We start from the raw sequence: 19,739 nt of genomic DNA, 5'->3' as shown, positions 1-19,739 counted from the left end.
AGTTCACATCAAGATGACCAGTACTTTTTAAACCAGAAACACATACATAAAGAAAGAAGACAGTGGTAAAGAATCCATCTGCCAATGCAGGAGACACAGGTTCAATCCCTGATCCTGAGCCTGCGCTCTAGAGCCCCAGAGCCGCAACTTCTGAGCCCATGCACCGCAACTAGAGAGCAGCCTCGGTTGCTGCAACTAGAGAAAAGTCCGCATAGCAACAAAGACCCAGAACGATCATAAATAAATAAATACAATAATAAATCTACTTAAATGAATTTTAAAAAAAGGAAAGAGAGACGATTAAAAGCAAAGGCATAAGAGAAAACCGTGAGATCAATGAATCTGTCTAGCCGCAAATAATCCCCAGGCCAAGGTGAAGAATATTCAAATATGGGAAACTGAAAAAAAAAAAAGGGACTTAGTCTCAGGATTAGTCATTGTGTCTGTAGATGAAAATCTGAACTCTGAAAATCTGACTGAGTTCACATACTATGAATCCATCAACATAACGTTCAAAACAGGCAAAATGACCATAATACATGGTGTTAAAGATCAGTGTAGTAGGTCAATTATATCTAAATAAAACTGGAAAAGACAAACAATAAAAAAAATTTTAAATCATTGTAAATTTTTATTTCCTGGTTTTGATATGGTACTATAATTTATATGTCACCTCTGGGAGAAATTGAGGGAAATGCACCCAGGACTCTAATATTCTGCAATTTCCCGTAAGTCTATAATTTTTTCAAAATTCTAAGGTTCTTAAAATCAATTTGAAAATAGACTAAAAAAGCAAAAGCAAAAACATAGACATGGTCAAAATTACATACTCATATTTGGTGGGCAAAGAATGGTCCTTTCAGGAGTGCTGAGTTCATGCGTGCTCAGCCATGTCCAACTCTTTGTACCTCACTGACTGTAGCCCACCAGGCTCCTCTGTCCATGGGATTTTCCAAGCAAGAATACTGCAGTGGGTTGCCCTTTCCTCCTCCAGGGGATCTTCCCGACCCAGGAACTGAACCTATGTCTCCTGAGTCTCCTGCATTGGCAGGTGAATTCTTTACCACTGAGCCACCTGGGAAGTCAGTCCTTTCAGGAAATGGTGCTAAATCAATAACATTTTTTATTTTTTTCAATTCAAAACAGCCTTGATCCCTGTGTCAAACCATATACCAAAAATTTCAAAAGGATTATAATCTAACGATAATAGCAATCTTCTAGCAGAAAACATAACAATATTTTCACAGCCTAAGAATAAACAAGGATACAAAAAGCATTAAGAATACAGTAAACCACTTAAAATTTGATCTGGATTTCCTTCACCAAAAGACAACATTAAGAAAGTGAAAATATAAGAAAACCTATAAGGAAGACTAATAGGATAAATGATGAAATCAGAAAAGGGACCGGATTATTATTTGTATCAAATTTAAAGGTGGTGGTTTTGATAACAGTGCTATGGTTATAAAAGATAATGTGGCTCTTTGAGGAAGACGTGGTCGCCGCTGCAGTGCCGCCCGCTCTTGTTCCTGACTCACCGCTGTTCGCTCTCGCCGAGGAACAAGTCGGTCAGGAAGCCGCGCCACAGCCATGGCCTTTAAAGACACCGGCAAGACTCCCGTGGAGCCAGAGGTGGCCATTCACTGGATTAGGATCACCCTCACCAGCCGCAACGTGAAGTCTCTGGAGAAGGTGTGTGCTGACTTGATCAGAGGCGCGAAGGAAAAGAATCTCAAAGTGAAAGGACCAGTTCGGATGCCTACCAAGACTCTGAGAATAACTACAAGGAAAACTCCTTGTGGCGAAGGTTCTAAGACTTGGGATCGATTCCAAATGAGGATCCACAAGCGACTCATTGACCTGCACAGCCCCTCTGAAATTGTCAAGCAGATCAATTCCATCAGTACTGAGCCAGGAGTCGAGGTGGAAGTCACCATTGCCGATGCCTAAATCAATCTTTTTAATAAATCGATAATCAGTTGGTAAAAAAAAAAAAAAAAAAAGATAATGTGCTTGTTCCCAGAAAATATATACAGAATTATTTATGGAAGGGGGGCATAAATTCTCCTACTGATAAATGGTTCAGAAAAAAATCTGCACACACAGAAAAAATTGAGAGAATGATAAAGAAAAAGTAAAATATCCTTCACTGGTAAACCTGGGTAATGAGTAACAGGGGTCCCTTATACTAGTACAAAATTTTCTGAAAGTTAAATTATTGCAAAATAAAAGCATCTTTAAAACCACAATAAGATACCAACCCATATACACAGGAATGGTTAAAGTTCGAAAGACTGACAATACCAAGAGCGAATGAGAATGTGCAGCATGTGAAACTTTCGTAAATTGCCGGTGGGAGTACCTACGGGTAAAACCAGGTCGGAAAACTGATTGGCAATATCTACTGATGTTAAACATACACTTTCACTTCGACACAGCAAATCCACTCCTAGGTCTACATTCCAGAGAAATGGATGCAGCATATATCCACCAAGGAACACACACAAGAACACCAGAGTAGCTTTATCCATAACATTCAAAAAGTGGAACCAAAAAAATGTTAATCAGTTGTATAATGGAAGGGCTTCCTTGGTGGCTCAGATGGTAAAGAATCTGCCTGCAACGCAGGAGACTCAGGTTCGATCTTTGGGTCAGGAAGATCCCCTGGAGACGGCAAGAGCAACCCAATCCAGTAATCTTGTCTGGAGAATTCCACGGACAAAAGTGCCTTTCCATGGGGTTGCAAAGAGTTGGACACTAAAAATAGTATACAGCAAAATTAAGAACAAATCACTGCTACATTTAATAACATGAAAGAATCTCATAGTCACACTGTTGAGAGAAAGAAGCCAGACACAAAAGAATAGACTGGATTATCTCTGACCACCCCCACACACACGTCCTGTTTTTTTTAAGTTCAAGAATAGAAAACACTAATCTCTGGTGATAGAAGTCAGAATAGCAGTTACTTGGAGGTACAAGGAGGGCAGTATTGACAGGCAGGTGGCATGAAGGACTCCTGAGTCGCTGGAAATGGCCTGTGTCTTAATCTGAGCAGTGCCCAGAGAGTTATACACACATCAAAAACTCAGTCTGCTCACTGACGACGTGTGCACTTTACGGTATTTAACACACTCAGTGAGATGCGTAAGAAAAACAGCTGCCTTCCACACCCTCACTGGTCAGCTTGTGTCCAAAGAGGATCTTCCATCGTGGAGTGGAAAAATATCAAAAATATTTCAAACAAGAGATTCCAATTTACAATAAAAAATTTCGAACTCATTTTTCAAATCAACAAAAGTCAGAGAAAGCCACTATTTAAGCACTGGGAAGACTAAACTTTAGATACAGACTTGTTTAAAGTAATATCTTAGGAAACATACTCCACAGAAAATATTTTCCTCTACTAATCTTAATGAATTCCACAAGCTACTTCAATATTATTCTTCATTTCTGCTTTTATTAGGGCTTCCCTGGTGGCTCAGATGGTAAAGAATCTGCCTGCAACGCAGGAGACCTGGGTTCAACGCCTGGATCGGGAAGATCCCCTGGAGTAGGAAAGAGCAACCCACTCCAGTATTCTTGCCTGGGAAATCCCATGGACACAGGAGCCTGGCAGAATTCCACAAGTTATTTCAATATTATTCTTCATTTCTGCTTTTATTCACCCTGTGACACCCGAAGATCGTCCATTGCCAAGTGACTAAAGAGCCATCCATTACTTCTCTTTCCAGTAATAAGAGACTGAACCAAACAAAATAAGGCCCTACTCTCAACAAAGGCAATTTTTTTTATTTGGGTCCATATTCAAACTTTCTCCGCTTGCCAGTTACCCAAATCACTGACTTTATATTGTTCCCAAATGAAACCCATAAAAATTGTTTCCTGGCTAGCAATCTTGACATGGCAAAGTTGGCACCCATCTTCTAACAAATAATAAGCTAATTGGTATTCACCTCAAGTATGTCCTTGCAGGTTTTCTCTGAAGTTTTCAGTGTAAAGGCAAGACAAAAAGTGTAAAAGCCACACTAAAAGCTTTAGGGAAAATATTTTCTTTCAAGAGAACGCCTGGACTTTACTTAGCACAATGTGTTAGTGACACCTAGTGTTGCTTCTTTGCAGCACATCCAACAAAACTCCGAATCTCAACTTCAGTTCAGTCGCTCAGTCGTGTCCGACTTTTTGCGAACCCGCGGACTGCAGGAGGCCACGCTTCCCTGTCCATCACCAACTCCCAGAGCTTGCTCAAACTCGTGTCCATCGAGTCAGTGATGCCATTCAAGCGTCTCATCCTCTGTTGTCCCCTTCTCCTGCTGCCTTCAGTCTTTCCCAGGATCAGGGTCTTTTCCAGTGAGTCAGCTCTTCCCATCAGGTGACTAAAGTACTGGAGTTTCAGCTTCAGCATCAGTCCTCCCAATGAATATGCAGGACTGACTTCCTTTAGGATGGACTGGCTGGATCTCCTTGCAGTCCAAGGGACTCAAAAGTCTTCTCTTAACACCACAGGTCAAAAGCATCAATTCTTCAGCACTCAGCTTCCTTTATGGTCCAACTCTCACATCCATACATGTTTAGTGGGAAAACCATAGCTTTGACTAGACAGACCTTTGTTGGTAAAGTCAAGTCTCTGCTTTTTAATATGCTGTCCAGGCTGGTCAGAGCTTTTTTTTTTCCCCCATAGCTTTTCTTCCAAAGAGCAAACATCTTTTAATTTCATGGCTTCAGTAACCATCTGCAGCGATTTTGGAGCCCAAGAAAATAAAGTCTGTCACCATTCCCCATCTATTTGCCATGAAGTGATGGGACCAGATGCCATGATCTTAGTTTTCTGAATGTTGAGTTTTAAGCCAGCTTTTCCACTCTCCTCTCTCCCTTTCATCAAAAGATGCTTTAGTTCCTCTTCACTTTCTGCCATAAGGGTAGTGTCACCTGCATATGTGAAGTTATTGATATTCCTCCCCACAATCTTGATTCCAGCTTGTGCTTCATTCAGTCCAGCATTTCCCATGATATACTCTGCACATGAGTTAAATAAGCAGGGTGACAATATACAGCCTTGATGTATTCCTTTCCCAATTTTGAACCAGTCTATTGTTCCATGTCCAGTCCTAACTGTTGCTTCTTGACCTGCATACAGATTTTTCAGGAGGCAGGTAAGGTGGTCTGGTATTCCCATCTCTTTAACAATTTTGCACAGTTTATTGTGATCCACACAATCAAAGGCTTTGGCATAGCCAATAAAGCAGAAGTAGATGTTTTTCTGGAATTCTCTTGCTATTTTGATGATCCACCGGATGTTGGCAATTTGATCTCTGGTGGTTCTGCCTTTTCTAAATCCAGCTTGAACATCTGGAAGTTCTCGGTTCACACACTGCTGAAGCCTCACTTGGAGAATTTTGAGCATTACTCTCCTAGCATGTGAGACAAGTGCAATTGTGCAGTAGCTTAAACATTCTTTGGCACTGCCTTTCTTTAGGATTGGAATGAAAAGTGACCTTTTCCAGTACTGTGGCCGCTGCTGAGTTTTTCAAATTTGCTGGCATAGTGAGTGCAGCACTTTCACAGCATCATCTTTTAGGATTTGAAATAGCTCAGCTGGAATTCCATCACCTTCACTAGCTTTGCTCATAGTGATCCTTCCTAAGGCCCACTTGACTTCGCATTCCAGGATGTCTGGCTCTAGGTGAGTGATCACACCATTATGGTTATCTGGGTCATGAAGATCGTTTTTGTACAGTTCTTCTGTGTATTCTTGCCACCATTTCTTAATATCTTCTGCTTCTGTTAGGTTCATACTGTTTCTGTCCTTTATTGTGCCCATCTCTGCATGAAATGATCCCTTGGTATCTCTAATTTTCTTGAAGAGATCTCCAGTCTATCCCAGTCTATTGTTTTCCTCTGTGTGTTTGCAATGATCACTTAGGAAGGTTTTCTTATCTCTCCTGCTATTCTTTAGAACTCTGCATTCAGGTGGAGATATCTTTCCTTTTCTCCTTTGCCTTTCACTTCTCTTCTTTTCTCAGCTACTTTTAAGGACTCCTCAGACCACCATTTGCTTTTCTGCATTTCGTCTTCTTGGGGATGGTTTTGATCACTGCCTTCTACAATGTTACGAACCTTCGTCCATAGTTCTTCAGGCACTCTATCAGATCTAATCCCTTGAATCTATTTGTCACTTCCACTGTATAATCATAAGGGATTTGATTTAGGTCATACCTGAATGGTCTAGGGGTTTTCCCTAATAAGTCTTAACTTATTGAACCTCAAATACACTGTTTCATACAATTCTCATCTTTTAGGTACTGTAATGAATACATTTTCAAGATCTGTTTAAGATATTAAGCACTTCAAAAGAGGATGAGAGGACTTCCATGGTGGTGCAGTGGATAGGAATTCATCTGCGAATACAAGGGACATGGGCTTGATTCCTGGTCTGGGAGGATTCCACATGCCACAGAGCAACTAAGCCTGAGTGCCATAACTGAAACAGGCAAAACTAATCTACAGTGGAAAATAAGATAACAATAGTGAGGCTGTTATCTTATAGTGGCTGTTTCACAAATGGGATGGAGGAAAAATTGAGAATAGCCATGAGGGAAATTTCTTGAATGATAATTATGATCTATATCTTGACACAGATTTGGGCTGCCATGTACTTATCAAAGCTCAGGAAGCTTACATATTAAGATTTGTATATTTAACTGTGGGTAAATTTTACATTAAAAACTAATCAAATATTCAACTTTAGTTACTGATAAGCCATGCAAAAGTAGTTAGGGGAAACTATGCTGATTTTGCAATTTACTTTGAAATGCACCCAATAAAATCTATAGGTAGAGACAAAATAAAGCAAATATAGTAAAAATTTTCATGGTAAAATCGAGGTGGTGAGTATATATATTTTCCATAAAATTGGTTCAACTTTGCTCAATATTCAAAATTTCTGAAGTTCTTACAATGGTACAAAGCTCATTTTATAAGTTTTACCTTGCAAAACTGTACCCCAGAACACCTCTGAGACACCCAGCATTTTTCACCTGCTCACCAAGCTCCACCAAAGTGTCTCCCTGCTATTTTTAAATATAGAAAACAGAATTGTACATGAGAGAGTACTGCCTTTAAATGCCCCTTCCTCAAATGCCCACAAGACTTACTCCTCCACACTTCTGCTCTGTAAGTCACTGAGAGAGGCTTTCCAAGACTACCTTACATAATACATCAACCCACAACAACATCAACCACTCCACTATAACACTTGGTATGTGTTTATCTATTATGAAAGCATGGTACATGTTTTAATATCATCTTCCCCACTCTTCAACTCACCTACCTAGAATAGAAATTCCGTAAGAATAATGGTTTTCTTTAGCTCGTTGTTTTCCCAGCACCTTGAACAAGGTCTGGCATATAAAAGACAATCAATAAATCTTTGCTGGGTGAATGAATTAATGAATGAACGAGGCAAGTATAAATGGCATGGCTTTATAAGAATGCAATTTGGCAAATCTACCAAGAGCCTTAGTACACCTTTTATTGATCTCTCTAAATTACATGATCATAAAGATATTTATCTCAATATTCTTAAGAAGAAAAAAACTTAAGAAATCTCAATCAATGTCCAACTATAGAGAAAAGAACATTTCCACCTCAGAACCTCTGACTTTACTATTTGCTGTTCCAATCATACTGTGGCTAAATTTAATTACTTCCGTTCCACTTCCTTATTATAATCTTTTTTCTTCTTATTACAATTTGTCTTCATTTATTTTTATTTAAATCCAGTTCTTCTACTAGCTCCATTAGAGAAAAGACTCTATTTTGCTCAAAATACGTACTTTATTACAGACTTGTGTTGAATAAATGAACACTTTTTAAGTTCTCATACCGCAGGGTACCCAGTCAATCTATGTGTAAGACTGGCTGGAAAAAAAAAAACATATATATATATATCAAGAATATATATACATATATCAAGAATGCAAGCAAGATATTTTAAAATAACTGAAATAAATAAATAACTAAGATAACAAGAGCTAAAAGAATTATGGGAGTTAAAGGAGAAGTACAGAACTACTGTTCTTCTCATATAAATCCCATAAACCTATTGGGTCTTTAGTCCATGTACTGCTGATTTTTTTAATTAACTTACATTACCATATGTAAAACAGACAGCTAATGAAATTTTCTGTGTGACTCAGGGAACTCAAACAGGGGCTCTGTGACCACCTAGAGGGGTGAGAAGGGAGGGGAGCACATGCATCCCTGTGACTGATTCACGTCAACGTTTGACAGAAAATAACAATTCTGTAAAGCAATTACCCTTCAAATAAAAAGTATAAATTCAAAAAAATTTTAAATAATAACAAAAATTTTAAAAAGAATTTTAAAGGAATTCCCTGGCAGTCCAGTGGTTAGAACTCTGTGCTCTCACTGCCAAGGGCCCACATTCAAACCCTGATTGGGGAACTAAGATCCACAAGCCACACACCATGGCCAAAAGTAAAATAAAATAAATTTTTTAAAAAGGAATTTTAAGCAAGAGCACGAATATTCACATTTTCAAAAAGAGGTAGTGACATTGCTAGGCATGAGTAGGAAAGGGACCTATTTATCCAGAACAACAACATAAATAATCATTCTTTCTCACGTTACATCAGACGTGTTGACAGAGGCGCCTGACAGCTTGGGAAAGCTCTGAATACTGCTGTTTCCTGCAGGCATCTCACACACAAAGTCGTAGGAACTGGGCAGTAGAGATGCTCCTTCTGCACAGTTTTGAGCTAACTCTCCTTAGCTAGATTCTGAGATATCATCTAAGCCTCAAGTGCATTTGTGCATTTCATAAAAAAGGCTGATTTGAATTGATGCTTTTGAATTGTGGTGCTGGAGAAAAGACTCTTGAGAGTCCCTTGGACTGAGAGGAGATCAAACCAGTCAATTCTAAGGAAATCAACCCTGAATATTCATTGGTAGGACTGTTGCTGAAGATGAAGCTCCAATACTTTGGCCACCTGTTGCAAAGAGCCAATTCACTGGAAAAGATCTGACTCACTGGAAAAGATCCTAATGCTGGGAAAGATTGAAGGCAAAAGGAGAAGAGAACGTCAGAGGAAGAGAAGGGTTAGAAAGCATCATTAACTCAGTGGACATGAATTTGGGCAAACTCTGGGAGATAGCACTGGACAGAGGAGCCTGGCTTGCTACAGTCCATGGGATCACAAAGAGTCAGACATGACTTAGTGGATGAACAACAACAACAAACTTCATGAACAATTTTTTTTAATGTTTAGCCAGGATGTTTATTTTCTTAACCTGAGACTCAGAGGTGGGACAATTATATAAAATCAACCTTGGGCACAAACTTGAAGCAAAAACTGAGCTGAAATTCAGCAAGGATTGACTTTCTGCCCACCCTCGCTTAACTCAAAAGCAAATACGATTTACAGTCTGCAAAGGTTCCTTAGAAGCAGGTTTATTTCTAGACTGACTGACATAAGCTCCTCGGTCTAGCACACGGTAACACTTAAATGATTACTGAATGGCTAACTAGTGATAAACAAGTTTCAGAAGGGTTAGTTAGAGTAATAGGTAACTCACACTAATTTCTAAGGATGAATATGTGAAGACACATCATAACCTTTTACACTGAAAACTACACTAAGCTGCCATCCCACTTGCATGGCATATCTTCTGCTACCGCAGGGAGGAAGTAGAGCCCTTAGACAGTGGGCTTTGAATGTGAAGTCAGACAGAACTGGGTTTGCATTCCGGTTCCACCTCTTATAAGTAGTGTGACCTTACCACCTATAAAATAGGATAACTTCTCCCTCACAGTATACAACACATGAGACAATGTGTATATAAAGCTCTCTGAACACAGTAAGAGCTCCATCAGTGCAACAGAAGGAGCTTATTTTTCCAAACTGCCTCCTAATTCTTGAACCAGTCCTCATGGGGGCTATACTACTACAATAGTAAACAACTGAGAGTCAATGAAAATTCCACGAAGAAAAGATTATTCAGTTCTCTCAAAATACAATCTGGGCATAAGAACTACTTTAAAGAAGTAATTAAAATTACTCAGAAGACCTTTAAGTTACTCAGAGCTAGACGTAAGTCAACTATTAACAGCGATACCTCTAATTATAACCAAAGCAAGTGGGCAGCCTGAGTACCACCAAAGGAATGTGCCCAATCTGGTCAACACCCCTAATCCCACAAGGCCCAACCCTGTTAAGGCTCTAGCTTCCTCTTTGCCTTCAAGCTGTCAACAGTGTAAAGAATCAAAATGGTGGTGACCTAAATGGGAAGGGAATCCAAGAAAGAAGATATACATACATTTACATACATATGGTTGGTTCACTTTGCTGTACAGTAGGCACTAACACAGCATTATAAAGCAACTATACTCCAATCACTCAATCAATAAAAAATAAAATTTTTTAAGAATCGAAATAAAGAAAAGGTTACACTTACAAAATCCTCTCCTCTGAACACAACCTAGAATTATTTCTCTTGTTAGAAAAAAGCAAACAAACAAAACACTGTTACATTTTAGGTCCTTTTGTCTATGCCTTTGGCATGATACTTCAATTACAAACAACATTGCAAGGTCTTGAAAAAATGTCAACTACACATCCCCAAAGGGAAAAAAACAGGTTCACTCAATCCATGACATAGCAACAGGATTCTTCTATCTCTGCAAAATAAAGCCAATCTTTAATAAGACATATAAAGCCTCAAATCCTAAATATTTAATAATATGATACATAATTATTATAAGATTAGTGCGTGAATGTGTCTGTGTGTTAGTCGCTCAGTCGTACCCGACTCTTTGCAACCCCATGGACTATATAGCCTGCCAGGCTCCTCTGTCCATCGAATTCTCCAAGCAAGAATACAGGAATGGGCTGCCAATCCCTTCTCCAGGGGATCTTCCCAACCCAGGAATCGAACCTGGGTCTTGCATTACAGGCAGATTCTTTACCAACTGGGCTACCAGGGAAGCCCCCTATAAGATTAGAGGGAAGACTATAGTTCATTATAAGTGATTTATAGAATATAAGAATAAACAATATTTTTACTTAAAATGTTTAAGAATTATGAAGATCAATGTACTCATTACTCAATGATCCTTAAGTCAAATTCTGTACTCAAGAACATCAAGCATTTCATTAAATTTGAGGCAATATATATTTACTTATAAATCTTTTAAGAAGTAACCATAATACCCATAAGAACCAGAAAGGGGAGAGAAAAAAATTCTAGCTGAACCACCCATACAAAACAGGCTTCAAACAATGTAGTAAACGCCTTTATTAAAGGCACAGATATTGGCCCCAGGTCTCCAACTGCAAAAAAAAAAAACACTACACAATAGATGTTCCACCGGCCAACTAGGCCTTCCACCCCAATCTACAGGAAAGACATGCTATCTAGGCCATGCCAAACACCAGAATATAGCTAGGTATAAGCCAAAGTATGTAGTCCCAGCTACACTTCACTGAGCTGTGATCCCACCAAGCTTCTTCCTCTTCTAGTACATTTACTTTTGGTCATCCCAGAGAAGCACATGTAGGACTGAAGATGGTAACTGCAACCAGTATTAGGCAATTAAAAACATTTATCAAAACTGTGATTTATCCTAAACAGATACACAGACACAAAATGACCTTAGTTCCAGTTCATGTATTATATCAGTGTTTCTAGTATCAGAAAAGGGGAGGGGAGGGTGCACTCAAGTGTTTCCAATAATTGGAAACAAGTTATATAAATTAAGGAAAGTCCAAATAAGAGAATTATATATGGTTATATACCCCATAGAGAAGCTCTTGGAATACTAATTCATAAGGAAAAAATAGCAAAGTACAGGCAGCTGTATAGTATGTTCCCTTCTGTTAAGGAAGGGCAGGGTGTGAGAAATATATATGTTCTTATTTACCTAAAAAATCAGGATACATAAGAAACTAGAAATCCCAGGAAACTAGAAACTACTCAAGATAAGGGGAACTGAGGACAACAGAGGTAGGGAGTTGTTATCCACTTAGGCCTCTTGAATTTTGTACCATGCGGATGTTTTAACTGACTCAAAATGTTTTTTTTTTTAATAATCGCTAATTTTTTTTTAATAATTGCTAATTTTTTTAAGCTTTCTATAAGTTTCTTTATTGTTGTTTAGTCATTAAGTCTTGTCTAACTCTGCGACCCCATGGACATGCTCCTCTGTCCAAGGGATTTTCCAGGCAAGAATACTGGGGTGAGTTGCCATTTCCTTCTCCAGGGGTTAGACTTTACTCTTTTGTAAAAATTGCAGGAAAGGAGAATAATAATACCTACTTCATAGGGTTACCATGATGAGAAGTGAGATCTTCCATGTAAAGTGATCCCCACAATTGCTGGCCTACTTTACAAACCATTTACCACATGATTCAGTTCCCACTTGCCCTTTACTCTTTGGGCCTCCTATGGGGTTCCACACAAAGCAGTCTCTGAGCAACTGCTTGCAAAATAAATGGAGGAGTCCTTAGAGAAAATATGGCCACCAGCTAGCATGCTGCAAAGGTTTATATTTCAGGGAGTTAGCATCTTCATACTTACAGGGATGCTCCAGACCTGCATTCCATCACTGTAGCCAATCATAATCAGCAAAGGCGGCTCATTCCCTGTGCTATGAATTTCATGAAATTCCAGATTTCTTGATGTATCTGCATTAGAATTAAATAACAGAAGAGGAAATTTAAAAGACACAATGTCAATCAACAAAAACAACGACTCTCCTTTAATGCTACTGGCATAACGATTGCTTCAATTATTTCTCAATAAAAAGTTCAGAAGTTTCGGGACTTCCTTGGTGGTCCAGTGGTTAACAATCTGCCCTGCAATGCAGGAGACATGGGTTCAATCCCTGGTCAGGGACCTAAGATCCCACATGCTGCGGGGCAACCAAGCCTGAGCAGCACAACTACTAAGCCCAAGCACCACAACTAGAGAGACCAGCGCAATGAAAGGCCCCACAGGACGCAAGGAAGATCCTGGCTGCCACAACTAAGATCTGACCCAACCAAATAAATACCTTCTTTAAAAATTGAGAAGTTTTGGAAAACATTTAAAGGAAAGTGAATAGAAAGCTGAAATCACAAAACTAGTAGGTTTTTTTTGTTTGTCATTGTTGTTTTGTTGCTAAGTCGTTTCTGACTCTTTTGTGACCCCATGGACTATTTGTGTAGCCAGCCAGGATCCTCCGTCTATAGGATTTTCCAGGCAGGAATACTGGAGTGGACTGCCATTTCCTTCTCCAGGGGATCTTCCTGGATCAGAGACAGAAGCAGCGTCTCCTGTATCGGCAGGCGGATTCTTTACCACTGAGCCACCAGGGAACAGTACCTATAATTATCAGCACGAGTAGGTTTTAAAAATCAAACTCTCTCAGGAGGGCACCAGTACCAAGTACCACTCCGTCACTCATGAAGAGCAGACCACAGAACCTGCCAGTGACAGAAGTACCAGGGGAAACACCAGCGGGGGTGCAGACAGCAGGGCAGCGCCCAGCAGAGGCAGGCAACGTAAGCTGTGCGGGCTCACAGGCGGTATCTGGCCACTCTGAGAATCTACAAGCAGAGGATGAGGAGAGCAAGATGCAAGACGGGGAGGAGTGGGGGAACTTCCCTGGAGGTCCAGTGGTTACGATTCTGTGCTCTCAATGCAGGGGGCGTGGGTTGGATCCCCGGTCAGGGAACCAAGATCCCACGTGCCACAGGGTAGGGCCAAAAAAAGATGAAGTAAAGGTCTCTGCAAAGAGCTAGAGGGCTTGTGTAAGTTGGCACAAGAAGCACTGTGCCGATATGATTACTCTTGTCATAAAATCATGCTACATTAAAAAAATTTTTAATTTTTTAAAATAAAAATCAAATTCTCACTAGATACCCAGGAAATACCAATATCAAGAACACAACCACCTATAAAGGCAAATCAAAGTAAAATATTTTACCAAAATTAACTAAATACAAATATGACGTGTAACCATCTAGAATTCTAATATGTATAAATTTAGCAATGGAAGAAAAATTATGTTCCTTTACTTACAGGGGATAGTAAATCCTGATACATCTGAACACACTGGACATACGGTCCACAATAAAAGAATTATGTGTACTTTTCTAATCAACTTTTCCAGTTCACATCAGTGAATATTAAGCATTTGTTATCAGTATTATACACTATATCCTTACTGAACAAAACTATTACACCTCAAAACATCACTAATCAAGTCTTTTCTTCTCAGATCACAACCTTATCTTCCAGCAAGCGTGCTCAACTATTTGCTTTGTGGTTCGCTCTCTAACTTCATTAGGACCTCCAACCCACTGAAGCCCTGCCTTCTCCCTCCTCTTCAGGCCCCTCTTGTATATCTAGTCTCCTCCTGCCTTAGCAGTCTTTGGTCAGTCATCTCAGTAACTTCTGCCAGTCATCCACATTCTCTTATTCCTTTGTGAGATCTCTGCATGGCACCCAACCAGCAAAACCTCAATCCTAGATGAAACCAACCAGTCCACCACCCTAGTATACTCCACAGCAACCAAGAATCACTAGAGAAAATCACACAATGAGACACAATTGTCACCACTATAAATTATCTCCACAAACCTCAACTGAGCCTTCAAAACCGCACAACAAATGTACTCAATTTTCTGAAACTTCTTTTACAATTTCAATGACTTTCTTAAAGTGTTCTCCAAGCCCTGACTCCATCCAATCTCTCCTTACTCAGCAGATAATGTGTCTCATATACGGCACAAGGAATCTAGAAACTTTCTGTTGCCAAAGACTTACATGCATCTGTAACACTCACTCTCTTCTCATTCCACTCTATGACACACAATTGTCTTTCCTTTTGTCTAAAGTAAATCACTCTGTGAGGCGGGAGGGGAGGGTGGGATGAATTAGGAGATTAGGACTCTTTGCGACCCCACAGACTATACATATACAGTCCGTGGAATTCTCCAGGCCAGAATCCTGGAGTAGGTAAGCCTTTCCCTTCTCCAGGGGATCTTTCCGACCCTGGGATGGAACCCAGGTCTCCCGCATTCCAAGCAGATCCTTTACCAGCTGAGCCACAAGCGAAGCCCATAAATACACGACCATGTGTAAAATAGCTAGTGGAAACTGCAGTGTACCACAGGGAGCTCAGCTGGGTGCTCCGTGATGACCTAGAAGGGTGGGTTGGTGGAGAGAGGTGGGGTGTGGGCCGGATGTTCAAGAGAGGGGGGATACATGTACATATCGCTAATTCACTGCGTTACACAGCAGAAACTAACGCGACACTGCAAAGCAATTACACTCCAGTAATGTTTAAAGTGAGGAACCTCCAGTCTGAGGAGGGAGACAGATGTACAAGCTGATGGCTCTAAAACAGCATGAAAAAGGCAACAATAAATGTAGGTGCTAGGGCAGAGGAGACTACCGTCATGGAGAGATGATGAAGTTGGAGTATCAAGAGAGACTTCATAGAGCCTCAATGACCTAGAGTTTTAAAAGATGAATAGAACTTTTCCAAACAAACAAAAATAAAGTAAATCACTCTGCTTTGGATCCCATTCTCACTCATCTTCTCAGGGCTCTTTATCTAATTCTTCCTTTCCTGTATCTCCCATTCTTTCCACATACTGTATACTCCCAATGAGTATTTAAACATGATAAAGTATCTCCAATCTTTTAAAATTTTTCAAATAAATCAATACCAGTGAATTTTAGATATAAATGACAAAGCTAAAATTAACAAAACACTAGAGGAACACTGTAGAAATGTATTTTCATGATTATGGTACAAGGAAAAAACTTCACAACAGGGCACAAAAAATTTCTAGTATAAAAAACTGGCAAATTCTACTACATTAAGTTTATTACATTAAAACGGAGAATTTCTGTTTCTCATGAGCCACCCTGACTGGGAGAGTAAAAAGTCAAGTCAGAGCCTGGGAGAAGAGACAATTATAACCCCACAAGGATTTGTCTAATTCACATACATACATACATATAGCTGCTAAGTCATGTACAAATTAAAAATCAGTATGAAAAAGGCAGATCATTAGAGAAATAGGCAGGAGACATAAAAAAAAAAGCACTTCAAAAATAGGATATTCAAATCAATCATCAGTGAACATGAAAACTGGCTCAACCCATTTGTAATCAAGGAAGTGTTAACTAAAACCACAATGACAAAACCAAGAGTTGGCAGGATATGGAGTGAAGAGGCTGCTTATTTAGTGCTAGTAAATATAAATCAGTATAACCACTTGGGAAAACAGACAATATATACTCAGGTTGAAGATCCCATGCCCTTTGACCAAGTAGTTCCACTCTAGTTTATAAACTCATTAGAAGCCTCAGCACAGATATACCAAGAGACAAGAATACCTACCACAATATTACTGCAATCAACGTAATTACAGCTGAAATCAACCCAAACTCCATCAAGAGGAGAAAAGACAAGCACAGTGGTACACGGATACAATGTATAATACAACACTACTCAGCACAGGAAAAAAATGACCTACTACCATATACCATAATATGGATGAACCTCACAGACATAATAAGCAAAAGCAGCCAGACACAAAAGCCTATATACTGAACGATTCTCTTTATATGAAATTCAGAATCACTAGGCAATTAGGTAGCAACATTCTATTTTCTACCTTAGTTATGGCTCCACAGATTTACAATGTGTAAAAATTCAGTGATCCATATTTTTGTGCTATTTATCATGATATATTTGCACAATAAATAAGGTGGGTTTGTTTTTATATTTTTGGCTGCTCCAGGTAGCATGTGCAAATCTTAGTTCCCTGAATAGGGATCAAACCTACAACCCCTGCAAAGGAATCCTGGAATCTTAACCCACCAGGGACCACCAGGGAAGTCCCTAAATAAGGGTTTTTTTAAATCATAAACCAGTAACATCCCTATCCCTTTATTTGACCTCACTATTTCCTCTCTTTCCAGGAGCTGAATTCCTTGTTTATAACTGCCATCTGTTTTTCATCTCTCACTCACCCCCAACCTATTTCAGAAAGTGTTTCTGCCCCAACACTCCTCCCAGGTGACTTTTACTATGGTCATCAGTAACCTCCAAGTTGTTGAATCCACTATGATTTTTTTAAGAACATCTTGTTAAGATTATTCAGCAGCTATAACCAATGCTCACCATATTCCCCGCTGGCTCATCCTTTTCTAACTGCCCTTGAAATATCAGAGTTACTCAAAGCGAATTCCTAAACTCCCTTTTCTTCTTACAGTAACCCTCCCTAAGTGACCTCATTCCAACCATTGCTTAAGTTACTCTCTGCTAGTGACTTCCTCAGTATGGGTTTTGAATGTCTCAACAGAAGATCAAATTCCACTTAAAGATCAGGATTTCCTCCCCAAACATGATCTTCCAGAGTTTCCTATTTTGGGGAACAGCATGATTATCTATCCAGATAGCAAAATCATGAACCGCCTTCTTCCTTCCCTCCAGCAATAAATCTATGAGCAAGCTTCCTAAATAGCTCTCTGCTTACACCACCACCACCTCTGTCTACAACATCTACTGCAAAAGCCTGCGTGGCTTTCTGCCTCCACCACTGTCCACCAAACTCTCTATTAAAGTCAGAGTGATCTTTTCAAAATACTCATAACGGGGAATTTCCTGGCAGTCCAGCAATGAGGATTTGGTACTCACTGCCATCGGCCCATGATTCGATCCCTGGCTGGAGAAGTAAAATCCCATAAGCCAAGAGGCACAGCCGATAAAAAAAAAACAAATAATGGTATACCTACTCACTTCTAGCCTCTACATTAGTGACTTCTCATCGCTCAAATATAAAGATCAAAATCTTTAACACAGCTCATAATCAGTAATTTTCTCTTCCTATTTTTTGGCTACAAGGCATAGCATGGGGGATCTTAGTTCCTCAAGCAGGTATCAAATCCATGCCCCCTGCAGTGGAAGCACAATGTCTTAACCTCTGGACCATCAGGGAAGTCCCAATAACTTTTTATGCTGATTTTCCTTTTACAGGAATTCACTAGCATAAAATTAATAGCACATGATTCTATATCCAGCAAAATTCAGAATCATAAGCTTATTTAACTTAGGGCATAATTAATTCTCTTTCGTTACTGTTTAGTCAGTCTTAAGCAAGCAATGCAAAGAAATAAAGGAAAACAACGCAATGGGAAAGACTAGATATCTCAAGAAAATTAGAGACACCAAGGGAACAGTCTTGCAAAGATGGGCAAAGTAAAGGACAGAAACAGTATGGACCTAACAGAAGCAGAAGAGATTAAGAAGTGGCAAGAATACACAGAAGAACTTTACAAAAAAAGTCTTAATGACCAGGATAACCATGATGGTGTGGTCACTCACCTAGAGACAGACATCCTAGAGCGTGAAGTCACTGGGCTTTAGGAAGCATTACTACAAACAAAGCTAGTAGAGGTGATGGAATTCAAGCTGAGTTATTTCAAATCCTAAAAGATGATGCTCTTAAAGTGCTGCACTCAATATGCCAGCAAATTTGGAAAACTCAGTAGGGGCCACAGGACTGGAAAAGGTCAGTTTTCTTTCCAATCCCAAAGAAGGGCAATGCCAAAGAATGTTCAAGCTACCCTACAATTTTACTCATTTCACATGCTAGCAAGGTAATGCTGAAAATCCTTCAAACTAGGCTTCAACACTACATGAACCGAGAACTTCCAGATGTACAAGCTGGACTTATAAAAGGCAGAGGAACCAGAGATCAAATTGTCAACATCCACAGGACCATAGAGAAAGAAATGAGATTTCCAGAAAAACATGTACTTCTCCTTCACTGACTATACTAAAGCCCCTTACTGTGTGGGTCACAACAAACTGTGGAAAATTCTTCAAGAAACAGGAATACCAGAACACCTTACCTTCCTCCTGAGAAGCCTGTATGCAGGTCAAGAAGCAACAGTTAGGACTGGACATGGAACAATGGACTGGTTCAACCTTGGAAAAGGAGTACAACAACGCTGTATATTGTCCCCTGCTTATTTAACTTATATGCAGAGTACATCATGGGAAATGCAGAGCTGGATGAAACTCAAGCTGAAATCAAGATAGCCAGGAGAAATATCAGAAACCTCAGATATGCAGATGACACCACCCTAATGGCAGAAAGCGAAGAGGAACTAAAGAGCCTCTTGAAGAACATGAAAGAGTAGAGTGAAAATGTGGGCTTTTTTAAAACTCAATATTCAAAAGATGATCATAGCATCCAGTTCCATCACTTCATAGCAAATAGATGGGGAAACAATGGAAACAGTAACAGACTATTTTCTTGGGCTTCAAAATCACTGTGAATGGTTTCATGAATGAAGCCATGAAATTAAAAGACGCTTGCTCCTTGCAAGGAAAGCTATGACAAACTTAGTGTATTAAAAAGCAGAGAAATTACTTTGCCAACAAAGGTCCATCTAGTCAAAGCTATGGTTTTTTTTTAGTAGTCATGTACAGATCTGAGAGTTGGACCATAAAGAAGGCTGAGCACCAAACTGTGGTGTTGGAGAAGACTTCTGAGAGTCTCCTGGACAGTAAGGAGCTCAAACCAGTCAATCCTAAAGGAAATCAACCATGAATATTCATTGGAAGGACTGATGCTGAAGCTGAAGCTCCAATACTCCGGCCATCTGACGTGAAGAGCCAACTCCCTGGAAAAGACCCTGATGCTGGGAAA

The 19,739-nt window shown here is 39.6% G+C and overlaps 2 protein-coding genes across 2 annotated transcripts in view; one reads left to right on the top strand and one right to left on the bottom strand.

Annotated features, from left to right (window-relative positions):
* BCAS3 (BCAS3 microtubule associated cell migration factor) overlaps positions 1-19,739 on the bottom strand; it is a 578,882-nt gene that overhangs the window by 537,675 nt on the left and 21,468 nt on the right. The window contains exon 6 of the mRNA XM_043460326.1: positions 12,598-12,704. Coding sequence (XP_043316261.1) covers positions 12,598-12,704 — 107 coding nt within the window. The remainder of the gene's footprint in view (positions 1-12,597; positions 12,705-19,739) is intronic.
* On the top strand, positions 1,486-2,003 carry LOC122450089 (40S ribosomal protein S20-like). Its single transcript, XM_043482236.1, has one exon. It carries the CDS (start codon positions 1,591-1,593, stop codon positions 1,948-1,950), a length of 360 nt encoding a protein of 119 aa, XP_043338171.1. The 5' UTR covers positions 1,486-1,590; the 3' UTR covers positions 1,951-2,003.

This window comes from Cervus canadensis, chromosome 1 (assembly GCF_019320065.1).
Source record: "Cervus canadensis isolate Bull #8, Minnesota chromosome 1, ASM1932006v1, whole genome shotgun sequence".
Classification (NCBI taxonomy): domain Eukaryota; kingdom Metazoa; phylum Chordata; class Mammalia; order Artiodactyla; family Cervidae; genus Cervus; species Cervus canadensis.
This window is presented reverse-complemented; position numbering and strand designations above follow the sequence as displayed.